Below are 24,075 nucleotides of genomic sequence, written 5' to 3' on the forward strand. Positions count from 1 at the left end.
GGGGATTTTTCAACCGGGATCCCGTACCCTCTCTCTTTTGAGTGCGCACTGCTTAGTGTACCAGTCGCCGTTGGCGGGCAGCCTCCCGGAGCCGGCTCACCGTGCGTATCCCTTTTCGACCGGAGATTCTCGTGCCAAAAGGGGACGGTAATGTTAGGTCGGGAAATAATAATAATAATAATAATCACGTCGGGGTCACCACTGAAGGCAAGCGTCCCCGGCCAGCACGATCCTCCCCACAATGAGAGACAATGAAGGACTCTCCCAAATCGGGAATAAGGCCAAGACAGAGTGCGGGTGAGCTTAAATGGGAGTTTATCAATGAGAATATGGCATGCAAAGAACTCTGCAAACTCCGAGAGCGCTCTGTCTGACAATAGCAAAGACAGGCGTGTATATTTACAAAAAACGTCATAAGAACCTACACACTATAGGGGGCACATGTTCGATGGGATTGGGTGGCGATGACTAACTATAGGTGCTGCTGTGATGCGGTTGGCTTTGGCTGGAAGACGTCACTGGTCATCCTCGTGGGTTGGGCTGGGCCTGGCAGGTTGGCTGAGTTCATCCGGGCGGTGTTGTTGTGCCATCGCGGCCAGTGTCAGAGATGAATGTCTTTTCCTGACTTATTTGCCCTAAGCCATGCACACCGCAGTCATTCAGTCATTTCAATATTATCTTCTTTAGTAAATCTTCCAATAGGTTATTCTACAGGTTAATGCAACACAGGAGGAATGTACCTTGTGAGGGGTCTGGCGGTCATACGTCAGGACATGGTTACCAGTGTCCTGTTGACCGGGGCCATAGGTCGAGGTGCTAAGCTTCAGGGCCTGGGACGGGTGGTACAGGTCTTTCTGTCTCGTTAGAAGTTGTTATAGATGTGCCGCTGTGTGTTGTCAAAGTGTTGGGTGTCCTGATTGCACAGGGCCATAGGTCTAAGATGATCCGGTGGGTTATGGGGTTTACGAGGAGGCGCCTTTGGAAGTGTGTGTTCAGGCAGAGGTTTACTGCTGTGCTGTAAATAATGCAGGTGGCGGGCCGTGGCCTTGGGTGCTGCAGAGGGGGCTACAAATCTTTGAAGCGGCTCCAGTCTGGTTGGGGGAGGCAGAGTAGCGCAGCGCGGGCCTCTGCTCTCATGTCTTGGCAACCTTCGCAGGGTGGGAGGGGGAATGGCCTTGCATGCATTTCACAAAGGTATCTCTCTCGTGTGTTGCCGATTTTAGGTAAAAACATTTGAACACTCTATAATACTTATTCAAATCATTTTGAAACATGCATTTAAATTTTGCTGGATGTGTCTCGATTATACCCAGTCTGAGCACCTTATTCATACACTATGTTTTAACAACTACAGTATTTAGTTATATGCATATACATTTGCAGTAAGTGAGGTAGTATTGGGGTTGGTGGGGTACATAGAAAGTAACTCGCCACTGTACGTGGCGGAGGTGGCACGTGAGGGGCTTAGACATACACGTGTGACGAGTGCATTCTCGCACACTCTTCACATGTGCCCGTGGTATGGTTACATTCGTTTTCTTGTGTACCCTAGCAGCATCAGTTCAGTTGTGGCGCGGGACCGCGGGGTGTGGGGCTTTCGATGATACTCATGAAGAATAATCCCCCGGAAATGCTTTTATCATTTGCACACCACTGCAGGGGTGTGGGTCCTTCACGGCTGGTGTCATGTACGATAATTACACAATTTCACAGGTTTCTTTAGTAAGAGTGGTTGTATGGAGAGGATACATGTGTTAAAAGTGGTTTCTTACATTCATATTTGGGTACCTGTCTGCTTTCAGCAGATGACCATTCTACAGATCTTCCCATCGCCCAGGCCTTGCTGACCGGGTCATTGTGGGAGCAGTGATACACTGCGGAAGGTGAACTGTTACAATGTTAATGTATTACGCTAGATCATGCCCGTCTTGTTCGTGGGAACGGGCTTGCAGTGGATCTACCATGGTGCTGCGGAGACAGGGAGGACTGAAACTTTCCGAAGGTGGGGGCCGCGCTACAGCGCGCTGAGCTCACACCATCTTTAGAAGACAAAAAATGGTTTCTGAGGTCTAGCTAAATTTAATACGTGCGGGCAATGTCTTCAGCAGGTGAGCCATCCACCACCTGGGCCCTGGTGGTAAGGAGGGGACGCCCGATGAGCCATGGCCCTCACCTGGGGTGGAGATGCAGGCCGGGGGGGGGGTCCCTTGGACCACCCCTCCCCTACAAAGAGGATGCTGCAGGTTTGGATTGCAAAGTGGCCGCAGCCACCACTGTGGAGGAGGGAGGCGGACAAGACGGCAGAGCCACCTCTTCCAAAGAATGCAGCCTGTATCTCGCGTCAATCTTCTTATTGACAAAAAGTCCAGAGTGTGGCTACCATACTCATACATGCAACCTTATGATGCTTCTAAATCAACTGTCAACCTTTTGAATTATTTATTTTTGTTCTGTTTTTATTGGATACTGTTACATTTACGGCCTTGACAACGACCCAGGGGGTCGAAACACATGTCAGCTGACTTTTCTACTAGCACAATAAATTCCAAGACGTATTGCAGACAACAGACTCACTGTGGATTTATATTGGAACAACTTAGTCTATCCTAATCCTTGAGACGTGCGTGTTGAATATACCTTTTGTTCTGGTATAAATGAAATGTACCGGACCAGCACGTTTCTGTGCTGATCCATGTGATGGTTCGACTGTTTGCTATGTTATGGCACTGCTCAATGTGATGGCATTGTGCAATGTCCCAGAGGTTTGCCCATTGCCTCATGGTGAAATTTAATAAATGGGTAGAATGCTCCCTTTCCCCTCTATCTTGAAAAGAATTGAGCTTTAAAGGATTGTCCTTCTCAATGTGCTGTAGAATCGCACAGGCCAAGTTCCAGCATTTTTACTCACTATGGCTTTCTACATCAAGATTTATCCGTGGTTGCTTTTTACCATCTGGACCTTCACACCATCTCATCAATGCTGTATTGTCCTTGGGTCTCTATGTCTGATCTGTTACATGTCTTTATAATGAATGACTTTACAACCCCTGTTTCCCCTGGCTTAAAGCCCACCCCAACCACTTCCCCACCATATTTAATCCTTCACCCCCAGCCCCACATATTTTCGTGATTGTTTTCGTTGTAAAATCCTTCGTTATTCTGTTTTTGTTATCCTGTTATGGACTTTGGGTCCTAATCCTCTCATCGGCTGGTCTGCTCTCGCCCATTAGTTTCCATGTTACGAGTTGCTCTGCTGTCTTCACTCTACTTCAGCAGTTCACATCTCCCCAGTGCCTCAAGCTCGTGCCTATTGACCTTGCTTCTCCTCTCTTCTCACTGGCTGGGCTTTTAATCTGGTCTTTGCTGATACAACTGAGGGACTCCCGCCACATTCACTGATATCTCACAGCACAGCCTTGTAGGTTTTCCATTGACATTCTCCAGACACTTGTAGCTCTGTGTTACTGCAGCCCTTCTACTCTTCATTGGTGTGTCTTCTGTAACCTGCCTCTCACCAGCAAAAGACACCTCCAATATCACGCTAGAGCCTTTATTTCTGTCCGCAGTGCAGCGGAACGGGTCACCTGACCCATGGCAAAAACAGACTTGGTATGGTTTTCCATTGTTGGTCAGCAAGGGCGTACGATGGTCCTGATCTATAATCTTTCTCAAGTAGCCACAGTTAATTCTTTGTAAAGTTTTGTTAGCATTTATGTTTATTTATTGGGTGCAAGTCAAGCTTTTGTAGCAACAGAGCACTGTACACTATTAGTGGTTACATGCATAGATTAGATGTTCGTACGATAAATGATTTTTTACCAGCTGACCAGTTTATGTATGCCTGGTGTCTCTTGGTGATGCTGTTGTTCAGATAAAGGGAGGCTTTTTATAGATACAGTGGTGGGCAATGGAGAGGATTTTAAAGTCACTACTGGCTTTGTAGCCAGTGAGCTTCTTTGCATACTGCCGCAATATGATCAGAACGACAGACCAATGCAGCACTTAAAAGTTGTAGTTTTGCGATGTTGGTAGTTTACGTGCTCTTGAGCAGGACATTACAATAATCCAGTTTGCTGAGTATTGGGGCTCTGGTTTAGCGTGAGGCATCTATTGGGAGAGTGAAATGTTTTACTTAGTGCGATGAGTTTGGAGGTATAAGCGAGGGTGTTGATGTGCCTAGACATGGTAACCGCCTATTGGGAGACATAAAACTATGCTGAAAGGTGGTGTGCTTGTGAAAAAGAGGTTAGCAGGAAAGGGTGGTCGTCCAAAGGGAAAATGGGCTGTGTGGCTGTGTTTTGTTGTGTATCTTAATGGACTGAGAAGAAGGTACTCCTTGAAGAGGAGGGTCTTGAGTTCTTTTCTGATTTTCATGAAGATGAAGGCGGGTCTGAAAGGAATGTGGTTCCATAGTGTGGGGATATAGACTGAGAATGCTTGCTCTCTCAGGCTCTTAATGAAATGTAGCTAGGAACTGGATTTCAAAGTTCAGCAATTAGTATCTCATTTAAATGAATATCTCATTGGCTCTAGGAACTTTGCCTTAATTTTCCAGCATGCTGTATTTTCCTTTTCCAAATGTCTTTGGTGGGTCTTGAGTCTCCTCATTGCCGTCCGCCACCCAGGCCTTCTCTTCTGTTCTACCTCTCCACAATTGCTGGTGTCCACAATCCTCTGTCCAGGATGGCTCTGCTCAAAAAGATCTCCTTTTATGGCTTGGAAAGTCATACAGATCTCCCAAACAGGAAATAATACAGCGACTCCATGCGGCCACATGACCTGCTCTTCAACTTTGCCTCTCACTCCTGACCGACCCCTTCTGCTCTCTTGCTATCAGGATGTCTTGCTGCTTATTGATTACCTGCTGGGTCATCCTTTTTACACGCAACTTGTGTTTTTTCCTGCCTCTCACCGCATCATTGTCTGGACTCAACCCTCACACGACTCCTCTTACCGTTTCCACTACTCTTCTGTGTTCCTGCAGTGCGGCGGTCTATGTAGAAAGACTCCCAATTCCTTCCTGTTCCCTGTGTTGCAGAGGGAACGTCACCAAAATGCATATCTGATGTGATTTTTGTTACCAGATGTAAAGGTGCAGAAGTAAAGATCTGGCACAGAGGTGACATGGTTTTGGTTATAAACCTTTATTGAAAGAATAAAAGGTTGGGAAATAGCCTCTCTGTCCAAAAACTAAGAGGGATTTCCCTGCCTCAAAGAAATCTAAGAAAAATGTCATATCAAAAGATCTTCACTGACATAAAGTTCCACAATCTCTGGATCTCATAATCAAAACATATGTTCTTTCCAAATAACACACAATGGTCTTTCCTAATAACACAATGTTCTAATTCCAATGTGGTGGTTCCTTTCCGCTGTACTTCTTTACACAATTCTTAATAGCTCAGGAGCTTGCCTCCTTATTCTTTGTCTGCCGGCCAATGATACAAATCAAAGTTCCTTGTGCCAGGGGAAACATTTAAATTTTCCTTGGTTTCTTGCAGGCTTCCACAATATTGCAGCACACGGGTCTATGAGCAGGGGAAATGTCTCCCTTTCCCTGACTTTCACAATGCTACAAAAAACGTAGCTGGTTTTATGCAAACCCCTCTTTGGTTTCACCTACAGGGTAGCTTTGGTTCTCTATCCTGCTAAACACTACCAGCGGCATTGTGCACATTAGTCTCTGAGGATCTCTTGTTCTTTAGGGTCCCAGCTCTGTGCTTTCCTATTTCTCTTCACTTCACCGTTAACATGGATTCCTGGTCTCCCAAGTACTAGGACTGGGACTTTATATACGATGAAGCTTTTTCCCCTTGTTTATTATGCTTTCCTATGGTTACGGGTCCCAGAGTCCCAATAATGTCTCTAGCTCACTTGGTTCACTCTGCTGCCAAGCATCCATAGGTATGCTTCTCTTTCTGGCAATCTCAGGGTCCTAGATCCTCTTTTTATCTTTTCTTCTGTGGTTGCTCCCCGGTTTCCCCAGACATTCTAGCACATTTCAGTTTGCCAGCGTTTCTGGTTTTAAGTATTGCGTCTTCCGAGCAGCAGTGCTTCAACAGCATTCGGGTATTTCCTCTCGTCAGCTGCTCTGCAGGTTACTGTCTTCCTAGATTGTAGGTTCGGTCTCTGGCAGCTCCAGAGGCTTTGTGATGCACAGTGGAATTCTTGGGAAGCAGTCTGCGTAGTCCCATTTTCGTGGACTACCTTCAGGCTTTCTTCTCGCTCTGGGCACAGTGTCTTGTTCTGCACCTCGTTCACCGGGTCGGCATCTCCCATGTTCCCTCCGCAGAGGATGGCTCTCTGTGTTGTGGTTTCCCTCTTCTATTTTGTATTGCCTCTGACCACTCCAAGGTCACAAAAGACTATACCGTTTACATTCCAGTTCTCTGGAGTGATCCTCATGCTCTTTTGTTCTTTGTTCTTAGTCTGGTATAATGCACACGTTTGGTTTACTTTACACATGAACATGTTAGTACTGTCTAATTGAGGGGGGAAGGATTGGCTTTAGGCGAGAGGAGGGGTGTATACCACATTCTCTAGTCCCTAGTCCCATAAGGGGCTTCCTCTCCCATGTGATCCACCCCCTGTGCACAACCCCCAGGGAGACTATTGCTCCGAGGATGCTGCACTGTCCTGGGCCCATGAGAAAGGCCTCCCCTTAGGGTAGAACGGGAGACCTCTGAAGATTCATCACATACCTTTCCCATATGCTACTGCTTTCTCTGTGTTCTATTGTAAAGCGGGGTAGGAAATTCACATTGCTATGTTCCCTTCCTTTCTGATTTTCAATCCAAAAACAGTAGGGTTGGTGATCGAAAAATCAGTGCTTTATTCTGGGGTTAGTATCTTTTTGGAGACTCGTCCTTGTAAGGGGTGAGTGTTCTGTGATTAGTCGGAACTTCTAATCAGTATGACAGTATTTCAGATAACCTACAGCTCACTCTATGGCTAGAGCTTCCAGTTCAATGGTAGCTTAATTGTCTTCTCTAGGGAAGAGCTTTCGCCTTAAAGTACATGATGCTCTGTCCCATTATACTACTGTGACAACACTGCTCCTAGAATGACCTTCAAAGCGTCTGTCTGAAGGATGAATTCTTTAGAGAAGTTGGGTACTTTCAGGACTGGTTCATTACATAGAATATGTTTCAAAGTGTTAGCGCAGGCTTGGTCTTCTGCTTCTGGGGTTCTACATTTCTCAGTTTGTGTGACGAGAGGTGATGGAAGAACAATTCAGTATGAATCGTCTGTAATAGCCTACTAGACCAAGGAAGGCCCCCAAGTCCTGTTTAGTTTTTTGTATCGTTTTTGTTCTTTGTACCGCTTGAACTTTCTCCGTTTGCGGTTGAACAAGTCAGTTTCTGACAAAGAACCCTAAGTACTTGACGGCAAACTGAGTAAGGTGCATTTTCATGGGTTAGCGACGAGACCTGCTTTCCTTGGTGCTCTGGTTACAAGGTGGAATAAGTGTTCTTCCAAAGTTTTACTGTGAATGATGGTATCATCCAAATAAGCTCTGCAAAAACGAGGCAATGGGTGTAGAACCTGATACATCAATCTTTGAAAGGTTGCAGTGGCTCAGTGGAGTCTGAATGGTAAGATTTTAAATTGAAATAGTCCTATAGGAGTGGAAAAGACAGTCTTCTTTGTCTTTTGGATTCACTGGTACCTGCTAATAGCTCTTAGATCAATCATGGAGAGGAAAACAGCTGACCGCAGTCTATCGTTGAGGTCCTCTATCCTGGGCATGGGATAATTATCAAACTGGGACAGTGTGTTTAACTTCCGGAAGTCTACAAAACCTCCACAATTGATCAGACTTAGCCACTAGACTGTCGGCGAGGGCCAGGCACTCTTTGATGGTTCTATTATATCTAAAGCTAACATCTTTTCCACTTCTTGTCAGACTATTTCTCTGTGGGCTTTAGGTATTCTAAGGTTTCCCCTGTACACCCCTAACAACGTTTCTAGACAAGTGCTATCTATCAAAGTCTCTACAAAACAGGTTCTTCTCAGAACCATCAAGGACCACATTGATACCATGGCTCCAGCCTTGGGCGATTTCTGCAAATCACTTTTTTGCCACTGGAACCTTCCCCTGCCCCGAAGCACTCCTTGTGCACCCCCTCTTAAAGAAGCCCTCTGCCGACCCTTCCTCTCTGGCTAACTTTCACCCAAACTCTATCACTCCTTTCCTGGGCAAACTCTTGGAAAAGCAGGCCATCTCCCAGCTTAACCTTATACTGAAACTGTTGGTTGTCTCCATGACCATCAGTCTGGCTTCAGAGCGGCCAGAAGCACGGGAAACTGCTCTCCTGAACATCTGTGAAGACCTGCTCTCCAACCTTGATTCTAACCATCCTTCTGTCCTCATTCTCCTCTGCTTTCAACACGGTTAACCATGCCATCCTGCTGAAGCTCCTCCGTGATAACCTGGGTATCACTGATCAGGCCCTGGCCTGGTTGACCTATTTTCTCACTGATAGACCCTCTCGGGCCCAACTTCTTTCTCTCTCTCTCCCTCTTTCCCCCCTCTCCCCCTCTCCCTGTGGTGTTACCCAGGGGTCTAACCTCTCTCCCTGGCTGTTCAACCAATACCTGGCACCTCTTGCCCACCAAATCGCTGCTCTCTGCTCCACCTTTCAGTGTTATGCGGATGACACCCAGCTCTCTTTCAAGCTCCCCTCGGCCGCCACTACTTATTCTTGCATTCCTTACTGTCTGAAAACAATCCAGGAGTGGTGTGCCGCCAATGATCTTTGCCTTAATGCCAGTAAGACTGAGATCCTCCTTATCAGAAACACCAGCTCCCTCCTTTCCCCTGTCTCTCTCTGGCCGCCCACTCTGGGTCCTCTTCCTGCTCCTATCTGTGAGGCTAAGAACCTTGCGGTCATCTTCGACTCCACCCTCTTCTTCTCTTCTCACATCCCTGACATCTCTAAAAAGTCAAAATATCAGCTGCACCTCTTTATTTTTCCTTTCCTCACTTTCCCCCACAAGCTCACTGTCTCCAGAGCTTTGGTCCTCTGGACTACTGCAACAGCCTCTTTCTAAACCTTCCTGCCTCTTCTCTCCGCCCTCTACAACTTATCCCCCAGCACTTGTGGTCTTTCTCTGTAACCCTACAGTCACCTCTCCCTGCACTTATGAGCCACCCGTTGGCTGCACTTCTTAATTACCTGCACTAAGGCACCCACTGACTGCACTTTTTGTTTACCTGCACTTCTCCCCTTCCCAGCACCAGCGCGATCTCAATGACACAAGACCTAGTAAGATCATTTTGTCCTCCCTCTGTTTCCCTCTCCTTGTCTTGTCGCGCCTAGAAACACTTGTGTACAGTGTAAGGAACTCATGGTGGCAACAGTAAAAACAGACACAACTGATCACAGTTCAATGGTGAGAAAAACACCTAATCTAAACCTAAATCTAAGATGGAAGCAAGCTACGACCATCAAATAATAGTAAGGCAGTCCTAGAGGCGTCTTGTCAAAAAAAGGGCAGATACTAAAAAAAAAAAAAATATTGCCAACCCTTAAAGCTAAGTTACAAAATAGTGTGGGATAATGTTCACCAGAAAAGAAAGAAGTGTTCACAAAATAAGTCAGGATTGGTATAACTGGGGTCTCCCTTCCCCATTTTTCTAGCACGGGGCAAGGCAGGATTCTCAAACACAGCAAACATCTGGGCTTCTCCAGCACGAGCTTCCAGTTAGTTTCCAAAATATCAGGCCCTTCTGTGGCCAAGTCTCTTTTTACAGTCTCTTGCCTCAGAGGACCTGATGTGCGACAAACAGCAAAACAAAAGTTCTTTTCAGATTTTCTTCATGTCGGGTGGATCCTTCTCAACCGGGCTCCGATCCTTTTGCAGCGTTGGCCTCCCTCAGTCGGGTTCACTATGGGCTTTCGTTCCTAGTATTATCACCTGTTGTATTAAAGACACTCCATATCCTTTCTAACAACTGTTCACTGTGGACATCCCTCAGCCAGGTTCACACTTGTCCCCTCAGCCGGGTTCACACTTGTCGACACAATGTTTATGGGGTGTTTTTTGCTCTCCTTTGTGGGCAATCCTCAGCCTGGTACACATTTGCCATTTTTAACACAGTTCACTTCGTTGTAACACCTCTCAGGATTTTACTTCCCGTAGCTTTTTCCAGCCCCTAGTCAGGCTTCCGCTTAAGCCCTCAGTCAGGCTTCCTCTTAGCATCCCTACGTCGGGTTCATCGTTGCCTTAGTTCAAATTTCACAGTTCATTAGAAAGCAGGGCTCTCTTCCCCAAGCTTTCTCTTGACTGCGTGCCAGACGTTCGATTGTACAGGTTTTAGTTTCTCAACCCTTGTTTTACCTCTTGCATCAGGCTCTCCTAGGGCCCCCTGGTAGCTGTAGCTTCAAAAAAAGGGGTTAAACACCCAGAGTCTTTCGAATGAGCGTGCACGTGTTGCTGGAATCACTCTGCAGCTGGATATTCCCTGCTCTTTCTTAAAATTCAGTAACCTAACATTTCTTTGTTCCCAAGTTCTTTCAACTCATGATGTTGCCTTTTGCAATCTTCGCTCAACACAGTCTGGTTTACTATTGGTTCTCTCTCCGACTCACAGGCTGTGCTGAACTCCTTGTTGTTTCTTGTCTCTGGAGTCCAGGATGGTACCGCGGTAGCAAGCGCATCTCCCTGCCTTGGTTATCAGAGCGGGATGGCCCTGTGCACTGTTGACATCTGTTACACCACACATCAGCTGTAGTCTCCGTTCTTATGATCCCTTTCACGGAGGCTTTAAGGGTCACGGACGAAAAGGGCAAGGGCACTTCCCTCTTTGTCGTCCTTTCAGGTCTCGCCGCCTTTCTCCTCTGTTTGAACTGCTCTCCTGGAATAGCTGCCTCCTCATGCGTTTTGCCTTTCTCAAACTATTCTCTCGTGCTCTGCCTTTTATCCCTGTGGGGAAAGGAAAGGGCTGTCAGGTGTGTGTAGTTATTGTCAATTGCCTGACCCTTGTGTTGGGACATGTCAGGCATACGGCCCTGGTGTTAGTCCGTCTTTTACAGGGTAAGAAGTGTTTATGACGGAAGGGGGGGGGGAGTTAGTTTCTAAGCATCCTACTCGGTAGGATGGGGTAAAGGTGTCATAAGGAAGGGGGTGGTTGGTCGATTCAGCAAGGTGAGCTTTGAGGGTTTGTGAAATTAATAGGGGGGATTGTGGGAACGATAGTGTTTTGTAAAAGTAGCCTGGGAATTCGGGAAATAATAATCGGAGGGATGTGAAGAAGAATGCCTAGGAGTACTCTGGTAGATAACGGGAAGATGGGGATTCTGGAAGATGTAACTTACAGGGTTTGAGTTCCTAATTGGTTAACCAGATGTGGAGGGGTTATTGGATTCAGGTAAGGGAGATTCAGTGGGCAGAAGGGAGGTAGATTTGGAACAGCCTACAAAAGCTTAAGGAACTTGGTCCTCCTCACCTTCTTCCCCGGTATAATACTGCGTCTCACCTGGGGAATTCCCCCGAGCATAACCCTGGGCTACCCTACCCGTGTGATGCTCCCTCACTCACCACCCCCAGGGTTGGGATCGGAGAGCGCCAGCCATCCCCTGGCCACCTGAATGAGGGATTCTCTGGATCTACTTGGGAGAATACTCCCAGGTTTCTCACAACAGGCACGTTATACATGCCATATCATATAATTGATTACCTTATCTGGAGGAGTATGGATGTGATGGAAATATCCCTTTTACTCTTCTTTGTTCGTTGATGAAAACATCAGGAAACTGATCAAAAAGAACTTGGATGGCTTGTTTCCTATCAGGTGGAAGATCGGTAGGTAATGCACTAACCCCATCTATTTCTTCAGATAGAAGGCTGGGCATTATCACCTAAGTGGATTCAACCAGACCTTCGCCTATTTCAAAAAGTTGATGTGATAGATTTGAGTCTTAGGTCACCTGTCTGGCTGCGAGACACAATAATTATAAGGCCTGATTTGTTCAATAAACTCATAGGGTTCATACCAACAAGATAACATCTGATGCTCTGAGGTGGGAAGTAGCACTAATACTTCCTGGCCCATAAAGAAGCACTGAGTGACTGCCTTCCAGACATAATTGGCTTTTTGGTGTTCTTGGGGTTTGCCAAGAGGAGAATGGACTATAGATCTAACTGCCGAATGTTCTTTTACATTCTGGGCAGTCTGCGATAGGGGCAATATGGCTTCCTCCCTCTTCCCATGTTTCTGTAACATATAAAGAACATCTCGGGGATCCCGTCCATAGAGAACTTCAAAAGGTGGGAACCCCAAGGAGGCGTGTTGAGCTTTGCGGATGACAAAAAGGGCTCAAAGTATCATTATGTCCCAATTTCTCCCATCAGCTTTGATCAATTTCTTAAGGATACTGTTTAATGTCTTGTTAAATCATTCTACCGGCCCGTCAATTTGTGGATGATGCGCAGAAGTTCAAAGGGTTTTGATCTGTAGAACTTTACTCTAGCCATGAGCAAACTCATAATTGTACTTGCCTGATCAGTTAAGATTTCTTTAGGGAAACCTACCCGAGATATGAAGGGAATAAAATGTTTCAGTATCTGATGTGAGGTATCCTTACGCATCGGGAAGGCTTCTGAATATCTTGTGGTATAATCGACTATTACTAGAATATACTGATTTCCTAACTTAGAACTAAGAGGGTCCAAGCGAACCAACAATGTCCATTCCTATCCTTCAGAAAAGGGATGTCAATTATAGGCAGAGGCTGTTGGAAAGCTGGAGTATGTGTGGCGGTTTTCTGACACTGGTTACAAGTCTGTAGAAAGTTATTAATATTGCATATATCCCAGGCCAGTAAAATACCAGCTTACTATTTGTCCCTGAGTCTTGACCGTTGCCAAATGTCCAGCAGTGAGGTGAGCAGGGGCAATCTCTAGAACCATTTGCATGTGACTTTGGGGTACCACAATTTGGGAACAAGGAGTCCCTTCTGGACTGATATCACCTCGGTATAGTAACCAGGTCTAATAAAAAAAATCTCTCCATGGTTCTCCCCTCTTCCCCAGATGTAGCCTTGAGGAATACCTCTGCTAACAGCGAGTAGTATGTTGTGTGAAGGCCAGGCCAGGGATGATTTCAGTTTCGTACTCACTAGCTGGGGTCTTTGTAGTCTTAGTTTATTTCAGGTTCTAAATCTGCCTCGACAAAACCTTTTTAGTTCCTCTGTGTCTTCGAATTCAGCTGCTTCAAGAGTTTTGGGAAACAGAACTTTCTCTAGAATGTTGTAGGCCACTTTTCGTGTGGTTTCCATTATTTTGTATTCATATCGTAACATCCCCTCTATAATCAGGGTCTATTACCCCTACCATCACGTCCAAGCCATATCTCCAGGCCAGACCGGATTTGGAGGCTAATCCTATGTAAGTCCTGGGTGGGGGGGGGATTAATACTAATTCTGTTGGAATTAGATCTCTCTCTCCTGGTTCCAGGGTTGTTTTTCTACTGCTGGAGAGATCGAAGCCTGTAGATTCTTTAGCAGCTACCGAAGGACTACTGGAACTCTCACTAAGTTGTGTAAACCTAAGGGTCCCCCAGTTAGTGTCAACCAGGTCTAACCCCATGCAAGGGTGCAGAAGGACGGCTCTGACACAGAGATGATATGGTTTTGGTAATACACTTTATTGAAAGAATTAAAGGTGAGGTAATGGCCTCTCTGTCCCTAAAACTAAGAGGGATTTCCCTGCCTCAAAGAAATCTAAGGAAAATGTCAGGATTTCAAAGTAAAACATTAGTCACTGTTGTGTCCCAAAACCTATTTCCAACACTAAAAACTTAAACTCAAGGTACAAGGATGCTTTCTTCTTTCTAATAGTGACCAAAAATGTCACCAAAATAACGTTCCAAATGTCTCAGGTTCTCATAATCAAAACCAATGTTCTTTCCAAATAACACACTGTTCTAATTCGCATGGGGTGGTTCCTTTCCGCTGTACTTCCTTACACAATGCTTAATAGCTAAGGAGCTTGCCTCCTTATTCTTTGACTGTCTTAAGTTCCCCCAATGATGCAAAGCAAAGTTCCTTGTGCCAGGGGAAATATTTCCCTTTTCCTTAGCCTCTTCCAGGCTTCCAAAGTATTGCAACACAATGTTCTTTGAGCCAGGGGAAATGTCTCCCTTTCCGTGAAATTCACAGTGGTACAAAACCATGTTTGCTGGTTTTATGCAAAGCCCTCTTTGGCTTCACCTACAGGGTAGGTTTGGTTCACTATCCGCCAAGTACTAACAGGATTGTGCACATTAGAGTCTGAGCATCTCTTCCTTTTGAGTCGCAGACACTGTGCTTTATTTCTCTTCACTTCACACTTAACTTGAATTCCCCTTCTCCCAGGTACCAGGACTATGAGGCTTTATATATGATGAAGCCCTTTCCCTCGTTATGCTTTCATATGGGTGCAGGTCCCAGACTCTCAATAATGTCTCCCGCTCGCTTGGTTCACTCTCCTGCCAAGCATACATAGGTATCATTCTTTTTCTGCCAATCTCAGGGTCCACTACCCTCTTATCTCGGTGGCTCCCCAGTTTCCCTGGACCTCTAGCATCTCTCGGTTTGCCCGTGTACCTGGTTTTATGGTTCACGTCTTCTGAGCAGCAGTGCTTCAATGTGAGGCTCTGGCAGCATTTAGGTGCTTCCTCTGTCCGGTGGCGGCTCAGCCGGTTACTGTCTTCCTCCCAGACTGCAGTTTTAGTCTCTGTCCGCGCCCGATGCATTAGGATCCCACAGGGTTTCCTGGGCAGCCATGGAGGGCTCTGTTGTGGTTTCCCTCTTCCATTTTGTATTGCCTATGACCAACCCAAGGTTGAGAAAGACTAGACCGTTCATTCCAGTTATCTGGAGTGATCCTCATGCTCCTGGTCATGTTCTTCTTCACAGTACTTGTATTGGAAATATATGATGACAAGCAAGTTTTGTTCTTAGTCTGGTCTGATGTACGAGGTTGGTTTACTTTACACAAGAACATGTTAGTACTGTCTAAGAAAGGGGTGAAAGGATTGGCTTCAGGAGAGAGGAAGGGTGTGGGAAAGAGGGGGTATACTGCGCTCTCTGTTGATGCTCGTCCCTAGTTCCACAAGGGGGTTCCTCTCCCATGTACTATTGTACTGAGGACTCTCCTCCTTTGCCCCATGGGAAAGGTCTCTCCCAGGGGAGAAGGGACGCCATCCAAAGATTCATCACACAGGATAGTGTTCAATATAAAGTGAAAATAGCTATTCAAATAGAAGTATGAATAAGTATACAGTGGCTGACTTCATTAGCAATTAAATGTACCAGTTGTCATTTCTAAAAGAAATGAAGAAAAGTGGGCAGTAATGATCTAGTTCACTTGAAACAGCGAGTGGCCCAGGAAGACCGCTTTTCAGAGACCTTCAACGAACAAAGTGCAGACAGATGAAGGAAAATGTACTAGCAGGTGCTTTAAATGAAAAAAGATGAAGATGCATCATCATTGGGTTGGAGGGCAGAAAGAGTTTTTTGTCTTCCTGAAATTGACAATACATTCACGGATTAAGCTGAGGCACGCACTCCTTTATAGCAGGCTTGGCAGAGAGAAAGCTGCTGGAACCTGTCGGCTTTGGTTGCTAGTGCTGCCTCTGCCTTCAGTTCCTTTGAAGAGGAAAGCCTTCTTAGAATGCATAGGGTGTCAGTGGCTAATATGAAATAAAACTAGCTGTAAGCCAGCTTGAAAGGATTAATTGGTTACGCTAACATCTCTTCTTTCTCACACTCTATCCATCTTTCCATGTTTTTTCTTCTCTTTTTTTGTAGACTTGTTGAAGTGGACATTGACACATCTGCTAAGAATTCCCAGGACATCATGGACCAGCTGAAGAGTGAAAATGCAGAAGAACCTTCTGTCTGGGGTTGTAAGGATTCAATGGATTGGGTGAAGGTTGAAGTAGAAGAGGGTTTGTCTTTCACTGATTGTCCGCACCCTGTTATCCAGGTGAAGGTTGAAGAAGAGGAAGATGCTTCTTCCGGGAATTGTGAGATCCCAGAAGACTGGGTGAAGATTGTAGTGGGAGAGGAGCCATCTGCCCAGGATTTTCAGGTAAATACTGAAGAGATGGAAGAAGCCTCTGACCGAGAACCTCAGGACTTTAAGAAGTTGATAAAAGTTGAAGTCGAGGAGGAGATGTTTGCCGGAGATTCTCGGGTTTCCAAGGGAAGGAGGATTGGAAGCTTGGCTTCAGGTGAGGAGTAAATGCATTACACCACAGTATTCCAATTTTATGTGACATGGTTTACTAAAATACAAACTACAGTAATCAAACAGTTTGTGCTGGTAGGATGTGAATAAAGCAGGCTGCATATACTTTCTCCCTATTCTACTACAAAAACAGGACATCTGGATAGTCTGACATTTGTACTGACTTAGGAGCATTCATTATATGTAAAGTGTTGACCTGTGTGTGTCCACTATTAACGTACAAGTAATATGTGTCAGGGTTTTATCTGAAGCACTCCTGTTTCTGTTATTGTTCTGTGCATATTCCTTTGTGTTTGGTATTGATTTATGAGCCAAGTGTTCACTTTTGTTCAGTTGTATACGAAAGAACAAGTAAATAAGATTTCAAGAAAAGAAATCATAGCAGCAGTAGATGGTTTGGTACCATCAGATGCCCAAATATGCCATGTGCCAGATACACAATAATATGGCAATGTACTCCTGCCAATTACCAGCTATGACGTTTCAACTTTGTCCTAAATCTGCCTGGTTTTTCTCATTATGCTTTTTTGTGCTCAAGTTCATATGAGTACAGTCTTATGCATGGCTGTATCATCCTCTTGATCTTTCCACCTGGTTCATTGCTCTTGGGGCCCAACTCTGAGCTTGTGAAAAAGTAGTGTAGAAAGCTGACGTTTTCCCCTCTGGTTTTCAGCACCACCATTCTGAGGTGGATGGAAGGAAGCTTTAGTGCTTTCCAGCTGCTGAAATCTATTGTTTTGGGAGCAACGTGCACCAGTATCCCTGCAAGGATTTCTGTAAAGTCTGTCACTTCTTTTATTTGTGAAGTAGCTTTGCCAGGAGAATGGCTTCGAAGTGCCTGCCTTGCATTCCTGACGGCTGGTAGGGCTGTTGTCAGGCCATTAATCTGGCACATGCAAAAGTCGAGGCTTTCATGCCAAGCCACCACCGAGGAAGAACAATGCTAATGCTAGTATCCCTTGATAATGGAGCCTGTGTGGAGGCTTTTTTAAGGTCCACAAAGGCACAATTGGTCACCTGGTCCCACACAAATGTAACTCCTTTTTTTAGACTTCATGTGATGTCTGCAGAGAAGTGGGAATACTTAAAAACAAAGTGCTGTTTGCAAACTCAAGAGCACATTGTCCCGGCTTTCATAGGTCACTGGGTAGACCAATCAAGTACTGCAGCACTTTTTAGGATCCATAGTATGACCTTAACGTGACAACACATAACCCAAGTACTCCTAAGAGGGAAGGCGCGTCCCTTATTCGCACATCCAAATAATTGCAATAATAATAAAAATAGGAATGCACCCCATCAGGGAATGAGACCACAACATTGTTTTGCAAGGATAATAAAGTTTATATAATATAGAAAAATGCTAGCAAAGAACTCTGCTGCCCGAGCGCGCTCTGCCAAAAATTAACTGGGCAGCACATTATAAAAGACAATTTCATCATCGATGACGATTTTAGAAAGTGGTAGTTGTGAAGTTGCTAGTTGGTGAGGAACATATAGATGTCTGCTCCATAGGGGATGCCAGACGCCTGTTGGTCATTGCTCCCTCAGTCCATCTTGTAGCACGTGGGTCAGCTGGGCTCATCGCTGCGGTGAAGGTCAGGTCGGCGGGTGTTGCATTCATAACTATAAAGGAACTGATGAATCATGAATAATGGCAGATACCCGAACACCACATGCAAGGGGAGCCTTTGTAGAGAAGGAATAATATATTGGCATGCTGACCTCCACATTCATGGCTTCATTGCCCACAGTCAGGAGATGTGCGGACACCTCCTGCACTCTGTATCTCTCCTAGTGGCTCAACATCTCCTTCTGGTGCCTCATGATACGAACAGACATGTGTTATTTGGAAAGAATATATTGCTACCTAAGGTAAGGCCTAGGGTGGGTGTTCTGGAATGTACAAGGCGAGGGGGTTAGATGCTTATCATGAAAGGAATGGGAAGGTTGGGGTGAGTGAGCTCTGGCCTGGTGGGTTGGAGCGTGCAGGGACATGGGCAGTTTAGAGGAGATGGATGGGCGTTTTTGCTGCCGCCTGTCCCAGTCCCACGCTCTTCGCCGAGCGCATTCTGTGCAGGAATGATACTAGAGAATTGTAACATTAGGGGAACAGTGAACGGATGGACTTCTCTGAGAATAAGGCTTGTGCGGAGCTGATCTAATGTGTGAATGCCTTGGTCCCCTCTGCGTGAGAAGCTGGGGGAGTGAGTGCCGCAGCCTTGCAATGTGATCTATGTATCATATGGTTTTTGGGCCTATTTGAAATATGGCATTTAGGCCTGGTAAAAATTGAGTCCTAAGGACAAGGCATGGGTGATGTTATTAGCCTATTTTGTTTAGGTTATAGGGCTCTTACCCGTACACGGTAAATAAAACATGGCTGCGATGACGTTTATTCTATTTGGCGATACCTAGGGGGTGGGGTAGGACCATATCCTTCCCAACGTTCCCCACCTTCGTTACTCCTTCAGTAACGAATAGCCTTGCCCAATATTTCTACGTTCATTCGCCCTTCTCTCTGCTTCTTCCCAGGCAGGGCTACCCTTTATGGGCATCCATGCTCAGCACCCACTTTTTAGGCATTCCCCTCGCCAGGCATATTCTTCAGCGGTACTGGTCATATATATTGTAAACAAAAAACCAGGTCCCCAGATCCACAATGGAACCGGGAAAAGAAGGTCAGCAGAATGAACACCCGGGAACAGCAAAGATAGCCTGGATGACTCTCTGCAAAAAGGCTCATACACCAAATTAAATCCAAACTGACAAACCTTTATTGTTTCAAGTCAGCATGGCAAGGAAATTTGCAGGAAAACGACGCGTTTCACGGTCAACAGGCCGCTTGATCACGTTCAAAGTGCAAAACATAAACAAGGTGACTTTAAATAGGATACAATGTCTCTGTGATCTCCATTCCAGATAGAATGTCTCAGTTTTTAACACATAGCTTATACTCGCAAATCGTGGCAGAGATCTTTGCATGTGCAAAAAACTTAACAATTGCTGCAACATTTATGCATGTTAAGAACGTCCATTAATATAAAAGCCACTTATTTAATCAATTATTTAATATTTAATTGACGGATGCTTAAGAGTGAAAATAAAAATAATTCCCCTGTCACCTGTGACATTACTTCAAGAATAATATGCGCTTAGTGCATGGCATTCATTCTGCAGGGACAACTATGTTTAGGGCATATTACAGTCTGAACACATGCTGTCTTTTTAGTAACATTGACATGTCTAATGACAATAATAATGATGTTTATACACTCTATCACCGTGAAACACTTCCCAAAGCCTACCACATTGCATAATTAGTTAGACTGGCGTTGCCTCAAATGTTAAACGCTGTTCATAACAAAAATAATACATAGGCTGTAGATACCGTTCATGAGTTAAACAGCATGCTGTAATCTGTCACTGGATTTAAGATCTCAAAAAGTTACCATGATTAAAATAGCAAAGCAGCAACATCCCGGATATGTAACTCCGAGTAGACCACATGCAGCCTATAAAGTGCTTAGTGCATTTCAGCTATAAAATGATAGTACATTACTAACTTTAAAGTGCTTAGTGCATGTAAACATTTGACTAGTGCAAAATAGCTCAAAATAGGTGTTAGTTTCCATGTTCTGCATAAAGTCCAGTATATATAATATTATCCCAGAAAAAACAGCATAGCATAGAACAGCATTAATTTACAACACCTAATATTAATACATGTACAATTAAACAATCAATGTAATGGATTTGGAAGGAGTTTTGTAGTAGGACAGGGAAGAGGAGGAGAAAAAGAGAGACGATATAAGAAGCATCCCATTATTAATGTGACCTTGGCGCACTTACGTGGAACAAAATTAGAATAAAATTTGGCAAAAATAGTAAACCTAAATTCTAAAAGCAAAAACTTAAATATTACCTCTGCTAAGCCCAGGGGTGGGACATTAGTGTCACACTTAAATTAACCCAGTGGACTAATCTATCTCCAAGACCATAAGGGTACCCCCTGTGCAGAAACAGTGCGAACTCTTATCCACTGACCCTAAGGAAACCCTATTGACCGCCTGCATCCACAGTACACACCACTAGATAGCAAGCAGAGAGAGAAGGAAGTGCAAACATAAGAAAATCTGAAGTAAAGTGATAGAAATAAATACAAATACGAAAGTAGAATGGACCGAAGATAATCAGAGTATCAGAAGAAATAATGTACAAATATATTTAACCCCTAACTTAATGAATGGGATTATACGTCCACAATCCACTACATGGACTCAAACTGATTCTGTATTTAATATTAAAGCAGAGTATTCATGTGATTACAGATATTTAGAGAAAGGCAAGAGGAGACAGAGAAATAGGCACAAAAAAAGACCTGTGACACATATGCATTTACAAGAGGGAGGAACAACACTAGGACTTAAAATAGCATAATATATAAAAACAGTAATGATTATACTTAGGTCCCTAAAAAGGTATAGAGTTCCTCATCTAAGTTGTGACCTCTTGGTTTCTTCGTATCAAGATCAAGAATGCATTTGGTTTCAAGTTGTCTCAGTGTCAATTCTCTATTCCCACCCCTAGGGTGTTTGGCTGTAGAATGAATGCCAAAATATGTAAAGCCATCCAACTTGCCCTCGTGTACTACTTTAAAATGCAAAGCCATGGGGTATGTTACATCAACATTTTTGATGGCTCGAATATGCTGCAACATCCGCAGCTTAAGCCTTCCTATAGTACTGCCAACGTACCATTTGTCACAGGGACACACAAGCACATAAACCACGTATTCTGTGTCACAAGTGATTCGTGATGCAATGGGAATACTCTTTTTCAAAATAGGATGATTGTAATGGGAGACATCTTTTGCATACTGACAGGCCTTGACACTTTCTGCATTTGTGGAAACCTGTGTTGGGTGTTTGAAGCCAAGTAGAGCCTCTAGACAGCGTGGAGGCACTCGTAAAGCTGGAGACAAGATTATCTTTAAGTGAGGTGGATCGACGAAATGTAATATTCATCCTGTCTCCGAAGATCGCCCCCAAATGTTCATCCAGTTGCAAAACATGCCAGTGTCTTCGCATGATTCGTTGTATAGTCTGGGAATTCGTGCCATAGGTGAGGATGAGACGAGTCTCACTCTGACTTTCTTGTGATGATGGCACCACTTTAGATGTTAAAAGTGTGGAGCGATCTTTGTCTCTTGCTTTATGGTAGGCTTGTTCAAGAATCTTCTTGGGGTAACCTCGCTGTTTACATTTCTGGGCCATATACCCACACTCTACATCAAAGGTCTCCAACTTCGAACAGTTCCTTCTTATACGAATAAATTCGCCATATGGTATTGACCATTTCAGGGGAGTGGGGTGGTTGCTTTTGGCGTGTAGTGGTACATTAGAACTCATCGGTTTCCTATAAAGTTCTGTCACAAGTTCTTCCTGGGCCACTTTAACAAGAATATCAAGATACATGATAGCAGTCTTGTTGCGGCTTTCTGTGAACTGAAGATTTAATTCATTGGTGTTAAGTTTCTTTACGAAATCCAACCATTCTGAGCTGCTTCCGTCCCAGATAATGAATAAATCATCAATGTACCGGAGCCAGAGTACTATTTTAGATGTGTAGCTGTTGTACTCTGGACCCCAAGCAACACATTTGTCCCACCACCCCATGAACAAATTGGCGTAAGAAGGAGCAAATGTTGTCCCCATGGCTGTGCCCTGAAGTTGTACATAAAACTCCTTATAAAATATAAAACAGTTTTTAGTCAGACAAAGGTGAATCATGTCTAGTATCGTGCGTCTATGTGATAAAAAATTAATTGACCTGGTATGAAGAAAATATTCACAGGCCCGCAGTCCATCATTATGTCTTATGGAGGTATATAGGGAAACCACATCTAGGGTGGTGAGCAAGTATGTGGATTCCCATGTGATGCCATCAATTTTATTCAGAAAGTCTTTGGTGTCTCTCAAATAAGAGGGAAGTGCTGTTACAAAAGACACCAAACTCTCATCTACAAACTTGGAGGTATGTTCGTACAGTGCCCCACAGAGTGTCACTATAGGGCGTCCTGGGGGATTTCCTCATGTTCTTATGCACTTTTGGCAAAAAGTAGATGGTGGGCATCAGTGGGAACTTCGGATGTAGATACTTGCACATATCATCCTCTAGTAGTCCCTTGTCTTTGTATGTATTTAGCAAGTCAAAAAGTTTCATATGCATACCTGCAGTGGGAGCCTCTCCCAATTTGGCGTAGCAGGATTGATCATTGAGTTGTCTTGCCGCCTCCTTGATGTAGTCCACGCGGTTCATCACCACAATATTCGTACCCTTGTCCGATGGTTTAATAATACAATCTGATAACATACTCAGATCTTTCAGAACCTTGAGTTCATGACGAGTGAGGTTGTCTTTATAACTCCATTTGATCTTTCTGATTTTTCTCAGATCATTGATCACTAAATCCTGGAATGCTTTGATGTGACCTCCCGGATTAAACATGGGATTAAACCTTGATTTACACCTGAGTTGACTGGTTCCTGGCCAATCCGTGTGTATATTCATGGAGTTCCAGTCATGATTGGTGTTATCGTCAGATGCTGCACAATCTGATCCCAGGCTTATAAGGTTACCAAATGTTGTCATGTCTTCATTGGTAACTGGTGTGTAACCTTCTGACATCTCTAAAGATGGTTGTTTGGATGGATTAATAGCAAAAAAGTTTTTTAGCTTGACCGTGCGCATATATTGATCAAAGTCTATGCGTGTTTGTGCATAGTTATAATGGCTGGTCGGGCAGTAGTTTAGGCCAAGTTTTAATACTTTTTGTTGGTCGTCAGAGAGAGGATATGAGGAGAGGTTAATGATAGACATATCTTGTTCTTCCATATTGGTTTAAGTTATTGGTGCCAGAGCGGGTCTTCCGTGCTGGCTGGTCCTTGTCCCTGATGTCTGAACCTGTTGCTCCTCCTCTCTGTCCCATTGATTTGCCTCAGCCTTTGCCTCTTGGTTTTTTGTTGCCGTTTGGTGTGTCCATCCCCATCAACTGCATTTCTTCTAAAAAATTCAACTTCCGTATGGGTTGCTCATTTTTACTTTCGGTAGTATCCACTTCCGAAGAGGAGTATGCGGCTGGAAGTTCCGTTACTGAAGATTGGGTACTAGCGGGTAGTTTTAATCTAAGGGTATCAAAGCGTTTGGCAAAGGTAAACACCCTCCCTTTTTTGTAGTCCTCGCGTATAAATTTGCGTTGTTTCCGCAACTTGATGTCATCCTCAAATGCTTTGTATCCCTTCTCCATGTTATTTCTCATGGCTTTTCCCTCTTCACTTGGATCAATAGTTTTGAGCTGGTCCTCCACTTCTTGTATTTTTGACAGTATCTTCTTTCTGTCAATTCCTGCATACTTGATGAGGATTTTCAAAAAAGTAACGGAACACAAACCGCTTGCTTCTCCCCATTCTTGTAGCATTTCAGGATCTTGTTCATCGAATGTAGGTGTGGTGAGGATACGCAGGCCTCTCGGCACTCGCCCTACGTCTATATAATTCTGTAATGAAAATTCTTCCCACTATTTCGAAATCTCTCTGCGCTGCAGTTTTTCCAGTTCTCTCAGTAGTTTGGTCTCTGTGTTGGGCAGTGTCTCTGCCTGCTGTCCCTTGTGCTTCCCCACATCAGTGGTTGTTTGCTTCTCGCAAAACAGGGAAACTGCTTGTTCCCTCCTGGCAATTTCCCTGTCCTTTTGTGACGTCATATTATATATTACAAAAGGTAGTCTGGCTTTGGTGTGTTCCTCTCCTGGACAACAGTGTCCGTTCCTGTAGCTGT

General features: G+C 44.5%; 1 protein-coding gene across 1 annotated transcript in view; it reads left to right on the plus strand.

Moving 5' to 3' along the window:
* LOC138489455 (zinc finger protein 135-like) overlaps window positions 1-24,075 on the plus strand; it is a 122,651-nt gene that overhangs the window by 19,194 nt on the left and 79,382 nt on the right. Inside the window, exon 2 of the mRNA XM_069617177.1 lies at window positions 15,798-16,222. Coding sequence (XP_069473278.1) covers window positions 15,847-16,222 — 376 coding nt within the window. The 5' untranslated portion in view covers window positions 15,798-15,846. The remainder of the gene's footprint in view (window positions 1-15,797; window positions 16,223-24,075) is intronic.

Source organism: Ambystoma mexicanum, chromosome 9, assembly GCF_040938575.1.
Source record: "Ambystoma mexicanum isolate Mex_15411 chromosome 9, UKY_AmexF1_1, whole genome shotgun sequence".
Taxonomy (NCBI): domain Eukaryota; kingdom Metazoa; phylum Chordata; class Amphibia; order Caudata; family Ambystomatidae; genus Ambystoma; species Ambystoma mexicanum.